This window comes from Oncorhynchus masou, chromosome 32 (assembly GCF_036934945.1).
Source record: "Oncorhynchus masou masou isolate Uvic2021 chromosome 32, UVic_Omas_1.1, whole genome shotgun sequence".
Taxonomy (NCBI): domain Eukaryota; kingdom Metazoa; phylum Chordata; class Actinopteri; order Salmoniformes; family Salmonidae; genus Oncorhynchus; species Oncorhynchus masou.
Window position 1 is genome coordinate 41,084,114 of NC_088243.1, and position 25,366 is coordinate 41,109,479.

Genomic DNA, 25,366 nt, shown 5'->3' on the forward strand with positions numbered 1-25,366 from the left:
ACTCTTGACGAGAAATGAGCAATGCCAAACCTTAAAAAAAAATAATTCTTAAACGTACTTCTTTGTGAAATGCTCTGCTCAAAGCTTAGCATTGTTGTCTCGATTTTGCACTCAAAAAATGCCTATTTGATGAGCCAGACACTGAAAATAACTCAGTAACAGAGCGGGGCAAATCCTTATCCACCTGATATATATACAATATATACGAAAGTATATGGACACCCCTTCAAATTAGTGGATTCGGCTATTTCAGCCACACCCGTTGCTGACAGGTGTATAAAATCGAGCAAACAGCCATGCAATCTCCATAGACAAACATTGGCCTTACTGAAGAGCCCAGTGACTTTCAACGTGCCACCGTCATAGGATGCCATCTTTTGAGAAAATCAGTTCATAAAATTCTGGCCCTGCTAGAGCTGCCCCAGTCAACTGTAAGTTCTGTTATTGTGAAGTGGAAAGGTCTAGGAGCAACAATGACTCTACCTCAAAGTGGTAGGCCACACAAGTTCACAGAACGTGACCGCCGAGTACTGAAGCGCGTAGCGTCTACAAATCACCTGTCCTCAGTTGCAACACTCACTACCAAGTTCCAAACTTCCTCTAGAAGCAACATCAGCACAATAACATTGAGCTTCATTAAAATGGGTTTTCATGAGCAAGCAGCCAAGCACAAGCCTAAGATCACCATGTGCAATGCCAAGCGTCAGCTAGTGGTGGACTCTGGAGCAGTGGAAACGCGCTCTCTGGAGTGATGAATCACGTTTCACCATCTGGCAGTCCGATGAAGGAATCTGGGTTTGGCAGATGCCAGGAGAAAACGAGCTTGCTTGAATGCATAGTGCCAACTGTAAAGTTTGGTGGATAATAATATGATTTTCATGGTTCGTACTAGTACCCTTAGCATGACATTGCCCCTATGCACAAAGCGAGGTCCATACAGAAATGGTTTGTTGAGATCGGTGTGGAAGAACTTGACTGGACTGCACAGAGCCCTGACCTCAACCCCATCGAACACCTTTGGAATGAATTGGAATGCCGACTGCGGCGAGCCAGGCCACATCAGTGCCCGACCTCACTAATGCTCGTGGCTGAATGGAAGCAATTCCCCTCAGCAATATTCCAACATCTAGTGGAAAGCCTTCCCAGAAGAGTGGAGGCTGTTATAGCAGTAAAGTGGGGTCAAACTCCATATTAATGCACATGATTTTGGAATGAGATGTTCGATGAGCAGGTGTCCACATACTTTTGGAAAGTGTACCTTTGTGGGACTTCCCTTTCACTGCAAACTAAACTAGAGTTCCCCTTCCTAGACACAAGTTGCTATTCTAACATCTCAAAGAGTACAGTAATAGAATGATCAAAAATCCTATCCAGATATAAGAGCTTAAAATAAGTGGGGAGCAGGATTTCTTCTGTGAAGGGGTAGGAGTTTCGTGACAAAGATTAAGAAATTACACCTGATTGGCTCCTGAAGCAGTCAGTCACTTGATTTATGCAAACGTCATCAAAAGTGTGGTGGATGCATACAAGTTTATGGGGCTACAGAGGATGTAAATGGAAGAAAAAGCCAAAACAGTGGAAAGACAAATGGGGATGGGCTGATAAAAAAAGCACACTAACCAATGAATAAAAGGGAAAACTGTCATATTGATAGAGGCAATAGGTTTTGTAGTAAGGCGTGCACAGGATAATTTATTTTCAAAAGCCACACAAGTGACACTCATACTCATATCTTTAGTATATTGTGACAGCACACATGCACATTGTCTCCTACACCTAAGAGCCACAGATTCTGTAATAAAAAAAACGGCAGTTTATCGGTGGTGTCTTAACAGGCAGATATAGCACAACAGCACACAAGGAAGGAGAACACTTAAATTCAAATTTTACAGTAGACTAACAAGTCTTCCAAGCTGTCCTTGTATCAGAAAAGTTCAAAGACCACACATATCATTATTATTTAGTCATGGCCGTCGACCGATTTCAAATTGAGATTTATTTCTCTGTATCATGTTGCACAGCGTCCATCAATCAAGCTAAATTCTGAGAGTTGCTACCCTAAGGACAGCGATAACATTTTCTCGTACTGGTACAATGGGGTTATGAGTAGGTTAAGAGCTATGTGAAGAAGATTGTTTATTTGCAAACTTACGCTGTACACATTGACCATGACTAACAAACTTGAACAGATGTTTTGCTGTAAATGAACAAAGAATTGTGTAGGTATTGCAGTACTCTGTTACTTTCTGCAGTCTTATTTGTATATACAACTTCAAGGACTATACAGAAATGAAAAGATAAAAAAATAACTATTCCACTCCAACAAATGCGTTCATCTACAACTCTTCTGTTGAAACTTGTCGGGGACAAAAAGGGGGAATGGTTTCTCAGTTGTACAGCACCCACAAAATGAAGTTGCTATGACATTGCTTTTGAACCAATGGGATAAGGAATCCTCCTTTTGGGGAGGTGTGTGGGCCCAGATAGTGAGCGTACGGGGGAGTGTTGATTGAATAACAGGAGATGTCGTGCCTTGACATTGGGGTATGGTTTCAATTAGGTTTGGTTCAGACCGAATTGGCCTGCTGGGAGGTGGTTGCTTGTTTTTCCTGACGTGTTGTTTAGCCATTGCCATGGTTGATGAGGTGCATCCGGGTCTCCATGGGGACTGGGTCCTTAGGCACAGGCCTGGCAACAGAAGGGAGAGACACGGAAACAATGAAACACAATCCTCTGCAGACCGAGAGTAAAATCCTGGCATGCAACACACATAGGAGTGTCCACTGGCAATTGACATTTTAAAAGTAAAGCTTGATAGATAAATGTTTATTTATGTTTCCGTCTAATCTTGCGAGCCGTATTGTGTATGAATGTCTGTCGACATGGACTACTTTCTATGTGGCCTGACTTACGTGGGTAGGTGGAGTTGGGTGGTTGAGGACTACGTAGCCTCTACATGAGTTTCTTCATCCCCACAATGTCTTTATCCTTCAGGATAAAGTTCTTCCTCAGGGCCTCTGAGATCAGCGAGGCAGTGTCTGACTCCCCCCATTAGGGAGGTACAGCATCTGTTATACCTGCATGGACACACACGTTAAAAGCATGGTCTGGTACAAAGACATAATCTTGAAACGTATTACCTAATAATTGTTTCCTCTCTTGTTTCCTCTCGATTTTTTACCTGTGGAAAACAGGATGACAGTCAGCTGCCAATGCATTATCACACACCTTCTGCTAACATGACATTCAGACAGTGTGTGTGTGTGTGCTAATGGAGAGGGAGGCATTTTCCTCAGTGTCCTGACTCACCCTTTAAACCTACCTGTCCCTGCTCATCTTCATGCGGTTCATGTCCTTCAGGATGTCCCTGACGTCGGCGAAGCTGGTGAAAGCAACACAATGTCCTCCTCCGCCTCCCGGAAGTCCATGCTGGGACGGTCGAGGTCAAAGGTCGTCATGAAGGCCGACATGTTCGCAAGTGGCAGGGGGCCTGGCATCAGCTCCGATACAATGGACACCACGTCCTCCTCATCACGTCGCTGATGACGAAGGAGGCAGAGGCGGCGGGCTGGTAGGGCGCCATCTTGAAGGCCGCCATTGAAAAGCTCATACTGGTGTCGTCGTGGGAGAGGGGTTCAGGTGTCAAGGGGTTTGAGCTTGAGTGGTGAAAACAGAGCAGAGCAGTGACAGGCAAGTTATTGAACTTGTCAGAGTTAATTTAGATAACATAATTTTCCCATTAAAAAACCTCAGAATTGTGACAGACGGAGCCTTAAAAAAGGGACACAGATTGGCAATCAACTCGTCTCCTGCACTGTTGTCACATGCAATGTTCCCTCTAAGCTGCTCGCGGGCACGCAGTAGCCACGAGACTGCCGCGCAGCTCCCCCAGGACTGCCAAGCAGAAGAAATATCAGCCCACTGAGAGAAGCATGAGATTGAACTTCACTTTCTAGAGTTTTCCTTGCGGGTTATTAGCCCAGTTATAGTTAATTTGTAGTCTGATTGCTTCCTACAAGAGCATAAAACGTGTACTTTTCTACTACACATCTTTGAAAAGTGAATCAGGTAAAGAGCTTTTTTGGCTTAAAATAGGCAGTGTTGTATTTTGATGCAGGCTTGAATAAGCTAAGTAGCCAATAGGTAGAGGTGTAGGCTCATTTGTCTGATTCTCTGTAATAATGGTTTGGAAATAATAACGCATTTTATTTTGTAAAGTAGTTTCTTGCATCAAACGAAAACATTTGCAGTCACCTCCTTGTCTGAAGGACAAGTGGATAAACAGGTTCATTTCAAACACTGCATTTGTATTTATTTTGTGTCATGGAATGTAGGCCAACATTGAACACCACACATTGGCTGCTACTGTAGACTGAATAATAGAACATGTTAAAATGTTATGGGATACATTTTCTTTTTTTGATGGTAGGCCACACTGGTAGGCCTACATTATTATTATTTAGATTTTTTTATTTTTTTTATTTTACCTTAATTTAACTAGGCAAGTGAGTTAAGAACACATTTTTATTTACAATGATGGCCTACCCCAGACGACGCTGGGCCAATTGTGCGCCGCCCTATGGGACTCCCAATCACGGCCGGATGTGATACAGCCTGGATTTGAACCTCTTGCACTGAGATGAAGTGCCTCAAACTGCTGCGCCACTCGGGAGCCCAAATTATGATCAAATGTTAAACTGTAACTTAAAGTGGGTACAGCCTCAGCGTTCAGAGTAAACACACTGGAAGTTGCACAGAATTTTCACAACATTCAAGCAGACCTGAAATTTGTTCAGTGGCAAATTTTGTTTTTGGTAACATTGGTCACATAGTCAGTCTATTTTTAATACAATTTCCTTGATGAGTTTATGAGGCATGGGGGGTCAGTGTTTTTTCAGTTTCAATGCCAAAGCCCATCACTTTTTTTTTTGGTGTAATTTTACCCCTTTTTCTCCCCAATTTCGTGGTATCCAATTGTTGTAGTTGCTACTATCTTGTCTCATCGCTACAACTCCCATACGGGCTCGGGAGAGACGAAGGTTGAAAGTCATACGTCCTCCGATACACAACCCAACCTAGCCGCACTGCTTCTTAACACAGCGCACATCCAACCCGGAAGCCAGCCGCACCAATGCGTCGGAGAAAACACTGTGCACCTGGCAACCTTGATTAGCACGCACTGCGTCCAGCCCGCCACAGGAGTCGCTGGTGCGCGATGAGACAAGGACATAGCAACTGCTTGTCTAGGAAAAGCGCATTTGCTAGAGCATGTGAAACAGGTCATCATAATTTCTGCAACAATGACATGACTTTATGCCACAGAGTTCCTGTGCATATCCATGCAGAAAGACATACAATCGTAATGACCAATAGACAAGCCTACAAAGAAATATACACACAGTAACAAATAAAACAAAATGTTATTGATCACATGCGCCAAATACAATATATGATCACCTTACCGTGAAATTCTTACTTACAAGCCCTTAACCAACAATGCAGTTCAATAAATAGAGTTAAGAAAACAATTACAAAATAAATAAAAATAACAATAAAAGAACAATAACGATACTATATACAGGGGGTACCGGTACTTAGTCAATGTGTGGCGGTACAGGTTAGTCGAGGTCATTTGTACATGTAGGTAGGGGTAAAGTGACTATGCATATATAATAAACAGCAAGTGTAAAAACAAAGGGGGGGGTCAATGTAAATAGTATGGGTGGCCATTTGATTCATTGTTCAGTCTTATAGCTTGGGGGTAGAAGCTGTTAGGTAGCCTTTTGGACCTAGACTTGGTACTCCGGGACCGCTTGCCCTGTGGTAGCATAGAGAACCGTCTATGACTTGGGTGACTGGAGTCTTTGCCATTTTTTGGGGCCTTCCTCTGACACCGCCTAGTATATAGGTCCTGGATGGCAGGAAGCTTGGTCCCAGTGATGTACTGGGCTGTACGCACAATTTTCTGTAGCTCCTTACAGTCGGATGCCGAGCAGTTGCTATACCAGGCGGTCAGGATGCTCTCGATGGTGCAGCTGTAGAACTTTGAGGATCTGGGTACCCATGCGAAATCTTTTCAGTCTCCTGAGGGGGAAAAGGTGTTGTTGTGCCTTCTTCACAACTGTCTTGGTGTGTTTGGACCATGATAGTTTGTTGTTGATGTGGACACCAAGGAACTTGAAACTCTCGACCCGCTCCACTACAGCTCCGTCGATATGAATTGGGGCGTGTACGTCCCTACTTTTCCTGTCATCCACGATTAGCTCCTTTGTCTTGCTCATGTTGAGGGAGAGGTTGTTGTCCTGGCACCACACTGCCAGGTCTCTGACATCCTCCCTAAAGGCTGTCTCATCGTTGTCGTTTTTTTTTTACACCTTTATTTAATTTTATTTAACTAGGCAAGTCAGTTAAGAACACATTCTTATTTTCAATGACGGCCTAGGAACGGTGGGTTAACTGCCTCGTTCAGGGGCAGAATGACAGATTTTTGCCTTGTCAGCTCGGGGTATCCAATCTTGCAACCTTACAGTTAACTAGTCCAACGCTATAGCCACCTGCCTCTCGTTGCACTCCACAAGGAGACTGCCTGTTACGCGAATGCAGTAAGCCAAGGTAAATTGCTAGCTAGCATTAAACTTATCTTATAAAAAACAATCAATCAATCATAATCACTAGTTAACTACACATGGCTGATGATATTACTAGTTTATTTAGCGTGTCTTGCGTTGCATATAATCTGACTGAGCATACAAGCATACAAGTATCTGACTGAGCGGTGGTAGGCAGCAGCAGGCTCGTAAGCATTCATTCAAACAGCACTTTCGTGCATTTTGCAAGCAGCTCTTCGTTGTGGGTCAAGTATTGCGCTGTTTATGACTTCAAGTCTATCAACTCCCAAGATGAGGCTGGTGTAACCGATGTGAAATGGCTAGCTAGTTAGCGGGTGCGCGCTAATAGCGTTTCAAACGTCACTCGCTCTGAGACTTGGAGTGGTTGTTCCCCATGGGTAACGTTGCTTCGAGGGTGGCTGTTCTCATTGTGTTCCTGGTTCAAGCCCAGGGAGCAGCGAGGAGAGGGACGGAAGCTATACTGTTACTCTGGCAATACTAAAGTGCTTATAAGAACATCCAATAGTCAAAGGTTAATGAAATACAAATGGTATAGGGGGAAATAGTCCTATAATTCCTATAATAACTACAATCTAAAACTTCTTACCTGGGAATATTGATCTGAGCAAGGAACTTAAATGTTAGCTTTCTTACATGGCACATATTGCACTTTTACTTTCTTCTCCAACAATTTGTTTTTGCATTATTTAAACCAAATTGAACATGTTTCGTTATTTATTTTAGGCTAAATTTATTTTATTGATGTATTATCTTAAGTTAAAATAAGTGTTCATTCAGCATTGTTGTAATTGTCATTATTACAAATAAAATAAAAATCGGCTGATTAATCGGTATCGGCTTTTTTGGGGTCCTCCAATAATCGGTATCGGCGTTGAAAAATCATAATCGGTCGACCTCTATTATCAATTGCCTTGCATTTGTATTCAAAATAATCTACTAATAGCATCATGCAGCTACACTGCATAAACCCCACAAGATGCCATGCCTTCATTTAAACTAGCTAACTTTAACTAGCTAAAGCTAGATATGCAAATTGCTGACATAACGTTAGTGTGTTTGGTTTGTAGATGATAATGCTACCTAGCTAGGTGGTCAAACACCATTCTCAATGTCAAGAGTGAAGAGGCGACTCCGGGATGCTGGCCTTCTAGGCAGAGTTGCAAAGAAAAAGCCATATTTCAGACTGGCCAATAAAAATAAAAGATTAAGATAGATAAAAGAACACAGACACTGGACAGAGGAACTCTGCCTAGAAGGCCAGCATCCCTGAGTCACCTCTTCACTGTGGATGTTGAGACTGGTGTTTTGCGGGCACTATTTAATGAAGCTGCCAGTGGAGGATTTGTGAGGCACCTGTTTCTCAAACTAGACATTCTAATGTACTTGTCCTCTTGCTCAGTTGTGCACCGGGGACTCCCACTCCTCTTTCTATTCTGGTTAGAGCCAGTTTGCGCTGTTCTGTGAAGGGAGTAGAAAACAGTGTTGTACGAGATCTTCAGTTTCTTGGCAATTTCTCACACGGAATAGCCTTCATTTCTCAGAACAAGAATAGACTGACGAGTTTCAGAAGAAAGTCTTTGTTTCTGGCCATTTTGAGCCTCTAATCGATCCCACAAATGCTGATGCTCCAGATACTCAACTAATCTAAAGAAGGCCAGTTGTATTGCTTCTTTAATCAGTACAACAGTTTACAGATGTGCTAACATAATTGCAAAAGGGTTTTCTAATGATCAATTAGCCTTTTATAATGATAAACTTGGATTAGCTAACACAACATGCCATTAGAACACAGGAGCAATAGTTGCTTATAATGGGCCTCTGTACGCCTATGTAGATATTCCATTAAAAGAAAATCTGCCGTTTCCAGCTACAATAGTCATTTACAACATTAACAATGTCTACAATGTATTTCTCATCAATTCGATGTTATTTTAAATGGACAAAAAAGTTACTTTTCTTTCAAAAACAAGGAAATGTCTTACGTGTCCCCAAACTTTTGAACGGCAGTGTACATGTACAAATTACCTCAACTGACCTGTACCCCTTTATTTAGTAAACATTTTCTTAACTCTTTCTTGAACTGCATTGTTGGTTATGGGCTTGTAAGTAAGCAATTCACGGTAAGGTCTAGGTCTAAACCTGTTGTATTCGGCGCATGTGACAAATAAAATTTGATGTCTCCAGATTGACTCTAGAAGCAGTATAACATTAGCTAGATAGCTAGGATTGAGGGAGACCACCGGTTTTGAGTTAGTTAACATTAGTAGCTATTTTGGACAAACTTTGCTAGCTAATGACAGCATTGTCATCTGTCTAAAGCAAATATGATGACATGATAATGGAAAAGCTGATTCCTACTAAATAGTTGCCTATTTTAGCAATGCCATCATATTTCCAGATCACTACTGTGTATTTTAGACTAAACAGTCATTAGCCCCCTTTCAGAATACTGTGATTCACAGGACGTTTGGGCAACAATATGGCCACGGCGTCTGTAGAATATTCATAATAATGGCAACTACGTGACAGAGGTGCAACCCATGAATAGGCCTAATATAGCTAACTTGGCCAGAGAAAGAGCCACTTTCACTGGGGAATTGAACTTAATGAAAACAATTCCTTTACAAATTCCCGACCAGACTCTGTGGCAACGGAGAGAGTGGAGTCTCCTCAGCTTGTCCTGCTGGGAGCTGGTGTGGTTCATAGCCGTCACCGCAGGTTTCATCAGCGTCTCCACCTTCTTGACGTAACGGCGGAAGTAGGGCACAGAGGAGTTCCATTGCATAACCAGGAAAGACACATGGGCTGCCACTCGCGGGCGTGAGTCACTTCTGAGAAAACACAATGGACCGTAAGAAAACACTCTTGCATTAACAGAACAGGAAGCTTATTGACAGACACAAACACAGTGGAATCTTCCAAATTTGGAAGAGTCCCTTGCCACCACGAATGTTGACATAACCAATATTGTTGTGGCTGCTTCGCATGATGTATTGTTGTTTCTACCTTCTTGCCCTTTGTGCTGTTGTCTGTGCCCAATAATGTTTGTACCATGTTTTGTGCTGCTACCGTGTTGTTGTCATGTGATGCTACCATGCTGTGTTGTCATGTTTTGCTGCCATGATATGTTGTCTCTTAGGTCTCTCTTTATGTAGTGTTGTGGTGTCTCGTCGTGATGTGTGTTTTGTCCTATATTTTTAATCCCAGCCCCCGTCCCCGCAGGAGGCCTTTTGGTAGGCCGTCATTGTAAATAAGATTTTTTTTCTTAACCGACTTGCCTAGTTAAATAAAGGTTTAACAAAAAACATTCACAAGCCAATCATTTAGACCTCAACGATAGCTGCCGACAATTTTTGCTGCCCCACTAAAGGACTATCCTCAAGATTAGCAGACCGTTATTCTGCACTGTGGGTGAGAGAAGCACGTTCTTACCTCACTCTGGCATAGGTCTCAGACTCCTCATCTGCTGCGATCCAGGCAATGTCTGCCATTACGGGCACCATGGGGCCATCCATGGGCTGCAGCGGAGGGAGGCCTAGAAGTTCCTGGTAAACAGATGCAAGTGCTCTTGATTAGCACCTTTAATGGAATTTGGCAACTAAGTCTGCCTTCTGACAAAGTCAATGTCTGTACTATGTGTACTATTATGGCATGTGTTGAATTTGGAAAATACCATATTTACCTGGAAACATGCCCTGAGATGGGGTTTCATGGGCACAAGGGAGCCTATTCTCCTCACCACACATCGAGTCGATCCATGAGGCTTGTTCTGCCAAATAGGAATAACCTCCTGAATAGTGGTAACGTGATGTTACTTTTTCAAACATCCACAAACTTAGCATGGTCCCAGATCTGTTTGTGTTCTTGCCAGCTTTGCTGTTATTGTCAAGCCACACATGACAATTCCGTCAGGAGTTGGCAGGAGAGTAGAAAACAACTGGCTCCCAGGGCCCAGGCCACCACAAACTCTTGTTAGTAACCTTACTCTGCAGAATGCATGCTTTTAATCTTTAGAAATAGCTAGCTAATAGCTACAGTGTATATATAAAAGTGTGTGGATTCGGCTATTTCAGCCACACCTGTTGCTGACAGGTGTATAAAATTGAGCACACAGCCATGCAATCTCCATAGACAAACATTGGCAGTAGAATGGCCTTACTGAAGAGCTCAGTGACTCAACATGGCACCGTCATAGAATGCCACCTTTCCAATAAGTCAGTGTGACAAATTTCTGCTGGAGCTGCTGAACTGGCAATGAGTCTTTCACATCGTTGTGGAGGAATTTTGGCCCACTCTTCTTTTCAGCCACATTGGAGGATTTGAGCATGAACCGCCTTTTTAAGGTCACACCACATCTCAATCGGATTCAAGTCCGGACTTTGACTAGGCCACTCCAAAAAATGATTTTTTTTTTAAGCCATTCAGGAGGTGGACTTGCTGGTGTGTTTTGGATCATTGTCCTGCTCCAGAATCCAAGTGCACTTCAGCTTGAGGTCACGAACTGATGGCCGGACATTCTCCTTCAGGATTCTTTGGTAGAGAGCAGAATTCATGATTCCATCAATCACAGCAAGTCGTCCAGGTCCTTAAGCAACAAAGCAGCCCCAGACCATCACACCACCACCACCATATTTGATTGTTGGTATGATGTTCTTTTTCTGAAATGCTGTGTTACTTTTACGCCAGATGTAACGGGACGCACACCTTCCAAAAAGTTAAACTTTTGTCTCGTCAGTCCACAGAATACTTTCCCAAAAGTCAAGATGTATTTTGCCAAAAGTGAGACGAGCCTTTGTTATTTTTGGTCAGCATTGGTTTTCGCCTTGGAACTCTGCCATGGATGCCATTTTTTCCCAGTATTTCTTATGGTCGAGTCATGAACACTGACCTTAACTGAGGCAAGTGAGGCCTGCAGTTCTTTAGATGTTGTGGGGTTTTTTGTGACCTCTTGGATGAGTCGTTGCTGCACTCTTGGGGTAATTTTGGTAGGCCGGCCACTCCTGGGAAGGCACACCACTGTTCCAAATTTTCTCCATTTGTGAATAATGGCTCTCACCGTGGTTCGCTAGAGTCCCAAAGCTTTAGAACTGGCTTTGTAAAGTCCAGACTGATAATGTCAATTACTTTGTTTCTCATCTGTTCCTGAATTTCTTTGGATCGCGACATTATGTCTTGCTTTTGAGATATTTTGGCCTACTTCACTTTGTCAGACAGGTTCTATTTAAGTGGTTTCTTGATTCAACAGGTCTGGCAGTAATCGGGCCTGGGTGTGGCTAGTGAAATTGAACTCAGCTTTCCAAAAAATGTGATTAACAACAGTAAATTCATGATTTAACAAGGGGGGCAATTACTTTGTCACATAGGGCCATGAAGGTTCGGAGAGCTTTTTTTCCCCTTAATAAATAAAATGATCACCAAAACACTGCATTTTGTGTTTACTTGGGTTGTCTTTGTGTAATATTAAAATTTGAAACATTTAAGTGTAACAAATGTGCAAAAAAATAAGAGCACTATATTTTGGGGGCTTGCATGTTATTTTGGCATTAATACATGCAACATATCAATTTGCATTTGGTACCTTGGGTCGTTTCTTGACCCTGTAAATTGGAGCCATGTCTTTGCAGATGTACAGTTGTAGTTGGAAGTTTACATGCACCTTAGCTAAATAAATTTAAACTCAGTTTTTCACAGTTCCTGACATTTAAACCTAGTAAAAAGTCCCTGTCTTAGGTCAGTTGGGATCACCACTTTATTTTAAGAATGTGAAATAATAGTAGAGAGAATTATTTATTTAAACTTTTATTTCTTTCACCACATTCCCTGTGGGTCAAAAGTTTACGTACACTAAATTAGTATTTGGTAGCATTGCCTTAAAGTTGTTTAACTTGGGTCAAACGTTTCGGGTAGCCTTCCACAAGCTTCCCACAATAAGTTGGGTGAATTTTGTCCCATTCCTCCTGACAGAGCTGGTGTAACTGAGTCAGGTTTGTAGGCCTCCTTGCTCGCACACACTTTTTCAGTTCAGTTCTGCCCGCAAATGTTCTATAGGATTGAGGTCAGAGCTTTGTGATGGCCACCCAAACACCTTGACTTTGTTGTCCTTAAGCCATTTTACCACAACTTTGGAAGTATGCTTGGGATCATTGTCCATTTGGAAGACCCATTTGGCGACCAAGTTTTAACTTCTTGACTTATGTCTTGAGATGTTGCTTCAATATAGCCACATAATTTTCCTGCCTCGTGATGCCATCTATTATGTGAAGTGCACCAAGCCCTCTTGCAGCAAAGAACAGTTGGGATGGTGTTCTTTGGCTTGCAAACCTCCCCCTTTTCCTCCAAACATAACTATGGTCAAACAGTTATATTTTTGTTTCATCAGACCAGAGGACATTTCTCCAAAAAGTACGATCTTTGTCCCCATGTGCAGTTGCAAACCGTAGTTTGGCTTTTTTATGGCCGTTTTGAAGCAGTAGCTTCTTCCTTGCTGAGCGGCCTTTCAGGTTAGGTTGATATAGGACTTGTTTTTACTGTGGATATAGATACTTTTGTACCCGTTTCCTCCAGCATCTTCACAATGTCCTTTGCTGTTGTTCTGGGATTGATTTGCACTTTTCACACCAAAGTACGCTCATCTCTACGAGACAGAATGCGTATCCTTCCTGAGCGGTATGATGGCTGCGTGGTCCCATGGTGTTTATACTTGCATACTATTGTTTGTACTGATGAACGTGGTACCTTCAGGCATTTGGAAATTGCTCCCAAGGATTGACCAGACTTGTGGAGGTCTACAATATTTTTTGAGGTCTTGGCTGATTTCTTTGATTTTCCCATGATGTCAAGCAAAGAGGCACTGGGTTTGAAGGTAGGCCTTGAAATACATTCACAGGTACACCTCCAATTGACTCAAATGATGTCAATTGGCCTATCAGAAGCTTCTAAAGCCATGACATTTTCTGGAATTTTCCAAGCTGTTTAAAGGCACAGTCAACTTAGTGTATGTAAACTTCTGACCCACTGGAATTGTGATACAGTGATATAATCTGTCTGTAAACAATTGTTGGAAAAATTACTTGTCATGCACAAAGTAGATGTCCTAACCAACTTGCCAAAACTAATAGTTAGTTCACATGAAATGTGTGGAGTGTGGAGTTTTAATGACGTGTATGTAAACTTCCGACTTCAACTGTAAGTTGTAACGGCAGCTGTTATCTCCTTCCATCTTTGTGATCCTTTGTTATATGGTGTTCCACGGGCAAAAGCCTCTTGCAACGTCTGAGTCGGGGGTTTGATTTGAGCACTCAACTTTACTTTTTTGGGTCTCATCCGTAGACTCTCTCCATACTGTCTCACATGATTCTTGCGTAGGTGGTAAAAAGTTAGTGTTTGAGCCTGTTGTTGGGTCCGGCCTGCGGCATATTTTGCTGAGGACGGTTTTCTGGTCCGTATCAAGACTTTTCATACCCAAACCACGTCCATGCGACCGAAGAAGACTCTTTTTTTTAGGTACGAGCTCCGTGTCTCCATGCTCTGTCAAGTTCACGCTCCATGTTTGTTTGTGTTGCAAAATTCCTTCCACACGCAAACCGTCGTCCAATTTACAAAACATATTGCCCAAAGGAGTGTGATTTGCGACACAACGGAATAAACGATAGCGCGTAATATGAAACAATGGATGATTTTCTATCGTCACACGATATATATCGTCATATCGCCCACTCTACAGACTTATCGGTCCTCTAATATAGTACTAGTAAAGGTCCAGTGCACTACTTTTGTGCACTTTTATTTTATAGGGTTGCTGCAGCACCCCTACTTCCTGCAGCTATGGTTAGGTTACTAGTTGGTAGCGAGCCCAATGCAATGCTCCCTAAAAAGGAAGGTGATCGTATGGTCACATTGACTGGCTTTTAAATTGAGATCCTTCTAATTCTAACTTTTACAGCCTTTTGTTTTGAGGAAAAATTCCAGTTTGGATTTGATAGAGGGCATGCAGTCTATCAAATGTGTATTTCTATCAAATTAACTGGAATTTCTACTCAAAGTAAAGGTTGTAAAGGTATACTACACATTAATAGAATAAATCATACCTAGTTTGATTCTGTCATAATCAGTGAAAACGTTGATTTACATAGCTTTAAATGGCCTTTTATAGATGTGTATTTCTATCAAGTCAACTGGATTTAAAAAAAAATCCAAAACAAAAGCTGTAAAAGTATGCTTGACATTTATAGAATAAATCATATCTAGTTTGATTGTGAAAAACTGTGAATTGGTTATTGATTTGTACAGCTTTAAATAGCATTTTAAAGATTATCTATTTCCATCAAATTAAAACTGGATTTTGTATTCAAAACAAAGGTTATAAAAGTATGCTAAACATTTATAGAACAAACCAAATCTATTTTTATGTTTCTATGACAATGAATTAGTTATTGCTTTTTACAAATTTAAATGGCTTTTGGCGAATGTCTGTAAAATGTCTGAATGTGTGCCTATAAAACAAACTGTACCTTGGTTAGCTTCGCTGGATGGAGGCACCCATAGCGCTATGGATTAAAACTGCAACATTAAGTATTTTTTTATTTGAAGAATTATTTCTCGTTGATGAAAGATAAGGACCATATGTTTCGAAAGCGATGATTACTGACGTTTCTAAACGTTAACCAGGGCGTAGGGGATTCGAGTTCACATGAGGTAGTCCTGGGCGAAGCTATGGCTATGAACTGTATGGAGAATGCAGAATGCCGCCTAGAGTTTGAGAAAGCTAAAGCACGGCTAGCTGTTAGTTGTGTTTAACGTTAGTTGCGCTCTACTGTTAGCTGACGACGCTTGCCAGTTAACGTTAACTCGCCCTTCAACAGGTCTTCCTGGCTTTATTGACCCTCAGTTTAGACATCGAATGATACTATGTATTGTAGCTAATGTCAGTTTAGACATCGAATGATACTATGTATTGTAGCTAATGTCGGTTATCTTAACACAAAATAAAGAATGGCGTTGCTTTTCCTAGTAGGTTAGAGTAGTTTAGCTAACCCTTTCCTAACCTGCTGCCTAAATTCACCCTTAAAGGAGCTCCATGGGCAATCCGATGTCTGCATTGGCTGTGCAGCATTTACGATGATACAGCCTCAGCAGGAGTCAGGGCATTCATACTACTTGCAGAGTTGTCAAGGAAGTGCGTTTGTGTTTATACAGGACCTCCCGCCTTCACCTACCGTCATCAATCATGTCAATGCGTAGCTATATGGAGCCGTCCATATTGTTACAACGTTTGAGAGGCTAATGGCGATGCGGTACTGAGTTCATTTTCGCCTCTACTGTAACGTTACATGCCTCTGTATGATCCGCTACTGAGTCACACCATCCACATGGCACCGCCGACCACATTTCGGATCAAGCATAAATTGTCTCTTAAATGCACCGCATGTTCAATCTGAGGTCTGCAATGGCCTTGCAGCATTTACATGATATTGCCTCTGCAGAAGTCAGGGAGTGCATTCATGCTTCGCAGAGCTATATGGGAGGTCCAGTAAAACAAACTCACTTCATTGACAATTTATTTTACAACTACTCTGCTCGGCGAAGCGGAAGAAATATGAATGCCCTGACTTCTGCAGAGGCCGTATCAGCTGCACGACCAATGCTGATGGCAGATTGACCATGGAGCGCCTTTAACCTGCTACGAAAAAGTTACGTTTGGTTTTAGCTGTTCCCACGAGTCAGAACCGTGTTTTTCTCCAGAATTTGAGCATCAACGAGCGAAGCGACGCAATGAAAGCGCTTCGAGTGGCAGAAGGCATGTGCTAGGCCTTTTTTTGGAATTTATTTATAAACTATATATATTTCCCAAAGGTATAAGCCACTCCAGTTTTCTATTCTAAGAAAGGCCATGTTATTTTCTGCGAAAGTTATGTATAGGCTTTTTCTATCTGCAATTAATTAGTGCAACAAACCAAAGTCATTTTGAAAAGTTACCATTGTAATCTATGCTATTTTAAGGCGTTTGTATGGGGAATTTAAAAACATGGGGGTTGGATTGATTATTACAGTGAGTTAACCGTTATTCCAGCCTTGCAATGATTCTGCTCAACCACGGGCCCTTTAAAAAGGATGGAGGATGAGGGAAATAGGCGGAGCATACATGCTCAACGTGTTGCTGTTGGCGCTGCAGTATTGAGCTCTACTCTGCAGTGCTATCACAGTCTACAGTAACACCGCAATATGAAGTCTGCCGAAGTCACCCGCTCTCCATCAACATTCCGGGCAGTCTTTGTGACAGGTCAGTCACCAAATTCTTGTAATATGTTGCTGAATTCAGGGTACCCCACCACTACGTTTTATTGCCGCATCCCCGGATTTTCGATATGGAAGTGGGATCGTTCATGTGTAGAAAGACTACAGTAATTGCAATCTTCTCCACGGCATAATGATTTGTCGACATGCTTCATACAGTATTGCACGTAGAACCCCTTATTCACTATGAACTTGAGCTAAGTGGAGAAACCGATCTATTCTGACTGAATGTGCTAGAAGAAAAAGGAAAATAGATTACATTGAATGCACCAAAATGCACGACATGACCAAAAGTATGTGGACACCGGCTCATCGAACATCTCATTACACAATTACGGGCATTAATATCGAGTTGGTCCCCTCCCCCCTTTCTGCTATAATAGCCTCCATTCTTCTGGGAAGGCTTTCCACTAGATGTTGGAACATTGCTGCTTCCATTCAGCCACAAGAGCATTAGTGAGGTTGGGCACTGATTTTGGACGATTAGGCCTGGCTCGCAGTCAGCGTTCCAATTCATCCCAAAGCTGTTCGATGGGGTTGAGGTTAGGGCTCTGTGCAGGCCAGTCAAGTTCTTCCACACCGATCTCGACAAATCATGGACCTCGCTTTGTGGACGGGCGCATTGTCATGCTGAAACAGGAAAGGGCCTGTTGCAACAAAGTTGGAAGCACAGAATCGTCTAGAATGTCATTGTATGCTGTAGCAAAAAGATTTCCCTTCACTGGAACTTTTTGTGCTGACATTGCTTTCAGAGGCAGTTTGGAACTCTGTAGCCATGTTGAAAGTCACCGAGGTCTTCAGTAAGGCCATTCTACTGCCAATGTTTGTCTTTGGAGATTGCATGGCTGTGTGCTTGATTTTTATACACCTGTCAGCAATGGTGTGGCTGAAATAGCCGAATCCATTCCTTTTTTATTTCTTATTTGACCTTTTTTGTGACCATTTTTTCAGCGCAAGGTTATATGCCTGCTAAAATGCTCAGATTGCATCATTGATTCTCCTGAAAGACCTGACTACATTACTTGGAGTATATGCACTGTCTCACTCTCTCATTCTTTTTTTATATGTGCGAACTTACACTCTCCTGTAGGTATGATTACGGGTGCCTAATAAGCATGGGGACCCAACATAGTAGGACGGATGCCAGCTGAGCCCCTCAACTCACCAGACCATCGCTGGGATATTGACAACAGAATTCTCAGCTAGGCCCCTGAGAAGGCCTTCTTGCAAACCCTTGGAGCCATGGAACACAAAATACAACAGAGGGACAAAAACAGGCCCAGCTACTTTGGCAACGTCAAGACCAGGTCAGGCCTGTGATTAACTGATTATTGGCAAAAAATGAGGAAAAGCACTGCTTAGAATTGTGACGCGTTTAGTTAATCCCAGAATGCGTCCTATCCTTTTTGGTGTTGCTCTCCCTACATGTTGTGTTCTCCCTACATGTTGTGCTCTCCCTACATGTTGTGTTCTCCCTACATGTTGTGTTCTCCCTACATGTTGCGATGAATGGAGCACAACAGCTCAAAGTAGAACTTCAACACCTTCTTTGATATAGTCACTCTTTTGAATTTACTTATTGTTTGAATAAAGGAACACAAACAGTCATGGGCATTACGTGGGCAAGAGGAGTGCAGGTGCTTGCCAGAAACAGTAACAACCCATATCCCTAACACCCACTATCCTATGAATCACAAATGTGATTGCCAATATAGAGCCGTCTTTTTTTTAATGTCAAGACAAAATTATAAAGAATCATAGCTGATTGCCTCGGCTGGGTTATCAACCATTTTTACCCTTACGTGCTCATATACTGTAGATGGGGTCAGAAGGCTTTAATGACCATAATAAATGGTGAACTAATAAACATCCCAGTAGTTTTCCCTACCACCAGCATCCCTTTGTTCTTTCTCCCCTCCAGACTGGGATCCAAGCTCCCTGTTGGGGACACCCAGTCCCCCAGGTTCATTTCCGGACCCTTGGAGACAGGGCCTCAGACCGACCCAACCAAGGAGGCCAGCGGTCAGTGCCACCGTGCCGTGGGGCGTCCCCTTGACCACGTCCCCCACATCCGGAACCCCCGACTGCGACAGTATTATCTCCAAGGTGAGGTATCTCTCAACAAGGTTATAGCGATATCTCTGGTTTGTTTGCTTTAGCAGGGGCTTGGTAGCTGCAGTAGATCCATAGCCAATTATTCATATGGCATTTATAAATGTTGTGTATTTTTGTAGCAAACCATTCTAGAGCCTGACAGAACACACACAAAGGAAGGCTGTTAAGGAGAACACCTCTCTAGATGTAGCGTTATTTAACTTTTAAGGAATTGCAACACTGCAGCAAGGAAGGCTTGAACATCTGACAGAAAAATGACCTGTTGGCTCTAACACAACAAAATGTGGAGTAAGTCAAGGGGTATGAATATTTCTGAAAGCACTGTACCCAGAACCACAGATCTGCCCCTGTTAATGTTGACATTTTTATAGAAGGACTTATTGGATCAACATGATCACACCTCCCGCGGGCTTTCAATTTGATCTAGTTTGCTGACACATGCCATTGAGCCAGAGATCTGACATTTCTATGTCGGTGTGTCAAGGCCAACAGTGCTGCCTTGTTGCACACCTGAGGCTCTCAAAGAGAAACCTCAGTACCTTAATTAACCTCTGACATGTATGTAATTTCTTGCATGTACACCAGGAGAGATACACAAAGGAGCCCACACACAGGGCCAGAGAGAGTGGGGGGTTGTTTTGCATGAATTAAACTATATACAGTACCACAAACAAGTTGTAAGTCAGCAGCAGAAAGCAGAGTACTGGTGGAAAGAGTTATCGCTTCTCAACATCATGTTTTTACATCTTGCCTTCTTAGAGCCTAGATGGGGAATGGAGGGAACCATGGCCAAGTCCATGGGCAGAGATCACCTGTCAGATGACAAGGTAGACACTATTGTGAGTCACAATCTCATGTAGACCTAATCCTATGCCAATGATCTTAAAGACCTGCTGCACCCTCACATTTGATAACCAATACAGTGCATAATATATGATATAGATAGATTCGGATAATGAGGGTTCAAAGGTCAGACCAGCTGTATTTCAGTGAAACAGTGGTCACAGATCTTCCTTATGTCAATGGGTAATCACGGGTATATTCGGAGGCTTTACATCAGTTATAATGGAAGGGCATTGTATTGCAAGATAGGTGTTGAAAATAAATGTTCGTAATTATATCGCGTACAGATGAAGCTTCTATTACTGCAGCTTTCGAACGTTATCAGATTCCATAAAGGGGAAATAGATAGAGTTGAAGTCGGAAGTTTACATACACTTAGGTTGGAGACTTTAAAATAAAAATTTCAACCACTCCACAAATTTCTTGTTAACAATCTATAGTTTTGGCAAGTCGGTTAGGACATCTACTTTGTGCATGACACAAGTAATTTTTCCAACAATTGTTTGCAGAAAGATTATTTTACTTATAATTCACTGTATCACAATTCCAGTGGGTCAGAAGTTTAAGTACACTAAGTTGACAGTGCCTTTAAACAGCTTGGAAAATTCCAGAAAATGATGTCATGGCTTTAGAAGCTTCTGATAGGCTAATTGATATCATTTGAGTCAATTGGAGGTGTACCTGTAAATGTATTTCAAGGCCTACCTTCAAACTCAGTGCCTCTTCGCTTGACATCATGGGAAAATCAAAAGAAATCAGCCAAGACCTCAGAAAAACAATTGTAGACCTTCACACGTCTGTTTCATCCTTGGGAGCAATTTTCAAACGCCTAAAGGTACCATGTTCATCTGTACAAACAATAGTACACAAGTATAAACACCATGGGACCACATAGCCGTCATACCGCTCAGGAAGGAGACACGTTCTGACTCCTACAGATGAGCGTACTTTGGTGCGAGAAGTGCAAATCAATCCCTGAACAACAGCAAAGGACCTTGTGAAGATGCTGGAGGAAACAGGTACAAAAGGTTCTATATCCACAGTAAAACAAGTCCTATATCGACATAACCTGAAAGGCTGCTCAGCAAGGAAGAAGCCACTCCTCCAAAACCGCCATAAAAAAGCCAGACTATGGTTTGCAACTGCACATGGGGACAAAGATCGTACTTTTTGGAGAAATGTCCTCTGGTCTGATGAAACAAAAATAGAACTGTTTGTCCATAATGACCATTGTTATGTTTGGAGGAAAAAGGGGGAGGCTTGCAAGCCAAAGAACACCATCCCAACTGTGAATCACGGGGGTGGCAGCATCATGTTGTGGGGGTTCTTTTCTGCAGGAGGGCCTGGTGCACTTCACAAAATAGATGGCATCATGAGGCAGGACAATTATGTGCATATATTGAAGCAACATCTCAAGACATCAGTCAGGAAGTTAAAGCTTAGTCACAAATGGGTCGTCCAAATGGACAACGACCCCAAGCATACTTCCAAAGTTGTGGCAAAATGGCTTAAGGACAACAAAGTCAAGGTATTGGAGTGGCCATCGCAAAGCCCTGACCTCAATCCTATAGAAAATTTGCGGGCAGAACTGAAAAAGCATGTGAGCAAGGAGGCCTACAAACCTGACTCCGTTACACCAGCTCTGTCAGGAGGAATGGGCCACAATTCACCCAACTTATTGTGGGCAGCTTGTGGAAGGCTACCCAAAACATTTGACGAAGTTAAACATTTTAAAGGGAATGTTACCAAATACTAATTGAGTGCATGTAAACTTCTGACCCACTGGGAATGTGAAGAAAGTAAGAAATGCTGAAATAAGTCACCCTCTACTATTATTCTGACATTTCACGTTCTAAAAATAAAGTGGTGATCCTAACTGACCTAAAACAGGGAATTTCTACCAGGATTAAATGTCAGGAATTGTGAAAAACTGAGTTTAAATGTATTTGGCTAAGGTGTATGTCAATTTCCGACTTCAACTGTATGTGGAACTACTGTAACTCTTACTGTAGCCTAAACAACTTAATCAAGGCAAAAACATGTATTCAATAACTTAGTTTTTTTCGGTCTAGAAAATCCCTTTGCAATGCCTTTCTGTCTAGAAAATATACATTGAAAAGATCTATAGCATATCAAGATGCTTTCAAGGACCAACATTGCTTTGAGTCTGGTATAGGGGGATAGGGGTGACGTGTTTGTATATTGATTTATGCAACATATGGTGTACTCAGAATGTATGTCTGTTTTATACTCTTTTTATTCTTTGCAGTTAATACTTGGTCTATAAACTTCTGTGTTATGAAAATATCAATGAGTTCCATGTATGAAGTCAATGAGTTCCATGTATGATTCTCTAAACCAGTATTCAAATAATGCCGAACTGGTAGCCTGTATCACTGTCTTGTTTAAAAATATTTTACACACACAAAAAGCATACAAGCAATTTAGCATGTTCCTACACACTCTCTCATACCCACACACATACAGTAGCGGAGTGCGAATAATGTCCGCAGACATGGAGTCTCAAGCGTCGGGAACGTAATTTAGGTCAATGGACCATCTGTCAATAGCTAAATCCTGTGTTGTGTAGGAGCGGATGGAGGGTTCACATGATATTGGACTTGTCAGAGGACTGTGGAGCCTCAAATGAAGGGAACAGATTTGCATTTATTTGGTCTGATTTCTTAAAATATTGGAGTACTACCTAAAATGGATTTCTGCACTGTGTACACACAGGCTCACCATGAAGATACGTTTTTCAGTGTCACCTCCAAGTGCAGTAGCCTGGCAGATCAGACTAAGCTGAACAGGCAGCTCTCCATCTCTTCCTCCCTCATCTCCCGGCAGGTAAGAGTCACCATGGTTCCCACCCTTTATCAGATGCTACATCCTGTACACATACATACATACAGTATATTCCAGAGCCTAGATTTACACATTATACTGTATATACAGTGCCTTGCGAAAGTATTCGGCCCCCTTGAACTTTGCGACCTTTTGCCACATTTCAGGCTTCAAACATAAAGATATAAAACTGTCACGGGGGGGGAAAAACATTAATTACAGGCCTATGGGTACGAACAACCTCATCATTTGAGCAGACACTGACAAGATGTACATTATCTTTTATATCTGCATATGTTTTTCCCAGTATGAAGTTTCAGGGTAGTGACATAATACACTACATGACCAAAAGTATGTGAACACTTGCTCGTCGACCATCTCATTCCAAAATCATGGGCATTAATATGTAGTTGTTCTCCCCTTTGCTGCTATAACAGTCTCCACTCTCCTGGGAAGGCTTTCCACTAGATGTTGGAACATTGCTGTGGGGACTTGCTTCCATTCAGCCACGAGCAGTAGTGAGGTCGGGCACTGATGGGCGAGTTAGGCCTGGCTCGCAGTCAGCATTCCAATTTATCCCAAAGGTGTTCGTTGGGATTGTGTTAAGTTCTTCCACACCGATCTCAACAAAGCATTTCTGTATGGACCTCGCTTTGTGCATGGGGGCATTGTCATGCTGAAACAGGAAAGGGCCTTCCCCAAACTGTTGCCACAAAGTTAGAAACACAGAATATTCTAGAATGTCATTGTATGCTCTAGCATTAAGATTTCCCTTCACTGGGACTAAGGGGCCTAGCCCGAACTATGAAAAACATCCCTTCTCCACCAAACTTTACAGTTGGCACTATGCATTTGGGTAGGTAGCTGTGATCCGGTAAACCCAGATTTGTCTGTCGGACTGCCAGATATTGAAGCGTGATTCGTCACTCTAGAGAACACGTTTCCACTGCTCCAGAGTCCAATGGCGGCGAGCTTTACACCACTCAAGTTGACGCTTGGCTTTGCGCATATTGATCTTAGGCTTGTGTGCAGCTCCACCATTTCAGGAAGCTCCGGACGAACAGTTCTTGTGCTGACGCTGCTTCCAGAGACTGTTTGGTACATAGTGAAGGTTGCAACTGATTTTTACGTGCTTCAGCACTCAGTGGTCCCGTTCTGTGATTTTTGTGCGGCCTACCACTTCGCGGCTGAGCCTTTGTTGCTCCTAGACATTTCCACTTCACAATAACAGCACAGTTGACTTGTGGGAAAGGTGGCATCCTATGACGGTGCCACATTGAAAGTCACTGAGTTCTTTGGTAAGGCCATTCTACCTTTGAATATATTCTACAATTGTCTGTAACTATTGGAGGGATGTAACACAATTTTTCCACAAGACATTCCATAATTTGGTGTTTAGTTAATGGTGGTTGAAAATGCTGTCTCAGGCGCCACTCAAATCTTCCCATAAGTGTTCAGTTGGGTTGTCTGGTGACTGACACTCTCCCCCTATGCTCCTTTGAGACCACTCTTTCAAAGTCACAGATCTCCTCTAGCCATGTTAGCCAAAATAATGGGCAACTCTGCATTTTTATACATGACCCTAAGCATGATTATGTTAATTGCTTAACTCTGGGACCGCACCTGCTTTCAATATACTTTGTATCCCTCATTTACTTGTTTCCTTAATTTTGGCAGTTACCTGTATTTGCATGGTTACCAAATCAAGCATCCTCCACTCCAGTAGGCTACAGATAAGACGACAGTAAAGCAGATTTAAAGTTCACAGTACAATGGAAAGAGGAAGTGGGTGGTCTTAGGCTGGGCAGAGTTGTATTTACAGCAGTGTACGACTTTGTGTTGTGATGTTACCCTGTGCTTTCATTTGAAGAACCTCCGCGTTCCCAAGAGTAAAGGCTCTGGCCAAGGCTCATCTCCCGCAGTGATGCACCTTGACCCCAACATCAGGCTGGAGCCAAAGTTGGACACTAACCCAGGGCTTGGGCTTTTTCCAGCCCCATCTGCCAGCCCTCACTCCCCGTCACCAGATGCAGAGTATGACAAACTATTGGTAAGGATGATGTGAATTACTTTATTCCACAAATCATACAGAAGAGGAAGTACATTTGACAATGTTTTTAAATTATTTAACCATGATTATCTGGCTCTATTATCAGGCCTTTAATGGAGTGTGTTCTTGGTTTTCCGATGGTAGAATTGAATGTTCTTTTCAGGAGAGGCTAACAGTTTTTAAATTAAGCTGAAATTGTTCAATAGAATAAGAGCCAAATGCAGGACTGGAAAAACTTGGCTAACTGGCTAATGGCAATGATTGATTTCTGTGAGAACTGTTCTTTTAAAACCAGCTAAGTCAGCTCTGTGTATATAAAGCACTGTCTAACGAGTGGCTAATGCCTGCTTTAGACACTAAGTCAAGCGGAGAAGTGCATATTACTGAGCTACGGTTGTGTTTTTGCTCCGTGCTTGTTTTGATTCTCCCAGGATGTGGAGGCGGTGCCAATGCCTGACGGACAGCTCTGCCTACTGGCCCTCCCTCCCGAGTGCTCCCAAAGGGAAGGGCAAGCCGCCATGCCATATCTCAAATTGTTCTGCCGCTACATCACTGACCGCAAGGTGGGTGGAGCCTAGCGCCATTCTCACTC

General features: G+C 42.4%; 1 protein-coding gene and 1 pseudogene across 3 annotated transcripts in view; one reads left to right on the plus strand and one right to left on the minus strand.

The window, feature by feature from the left end:
- Window positions 1-25,366, plus strand: part of LOC135526073 (nuclear receptor coactivator 7-like) — a 56,020-nt gene that overhangs the window by 23,506 nt on the left and 7,148 nt on the right. Inside the window, exons 1-7 of one of the 3 annotated variants that reach the window (XM_064954152.1) lie at window positions 16,822-16,908; window positions 18,013-18,229; window positions 18,844-19,028; window positions 19,797-19,876; window positions 22,617-22,727; window positions 24,595-24,774; window positions 25,206-25,337. In XM_064954152.1, the coding sequence (XP_064810224.1) occupies window positions 18,165-18,229; window positions 18,844-19,028; window positions 19,797-19,876; window positions 22,617-22,727; window positions 24,595-24,774; window positions 25,206-25,337 (753 nt within the window). In that variant the 5' untranslated portion in view covers window positions 16,822-16,908; window positions 18,013-18,164. Of the gene's footprint in view, window positions 1-16,821; window positions 16,909-18,012; window positions 18,230-18,843; window positions 19,029-19,796; window positions 19,877-22,616; window positions 22,728-24,594; window positions 24,775-25,205; window positions 25,338-25,366 lie in introns of those variants that run through there. The other 2 variants (XM_064954154.1, XM_064954153.1) reach the window with 2 other exon arrangements.
- LOC135527206 (mitochondrial fission regulator 1-like) lies at window positions 1,673-10,434 on the minus strand (annotated as a pseudogene).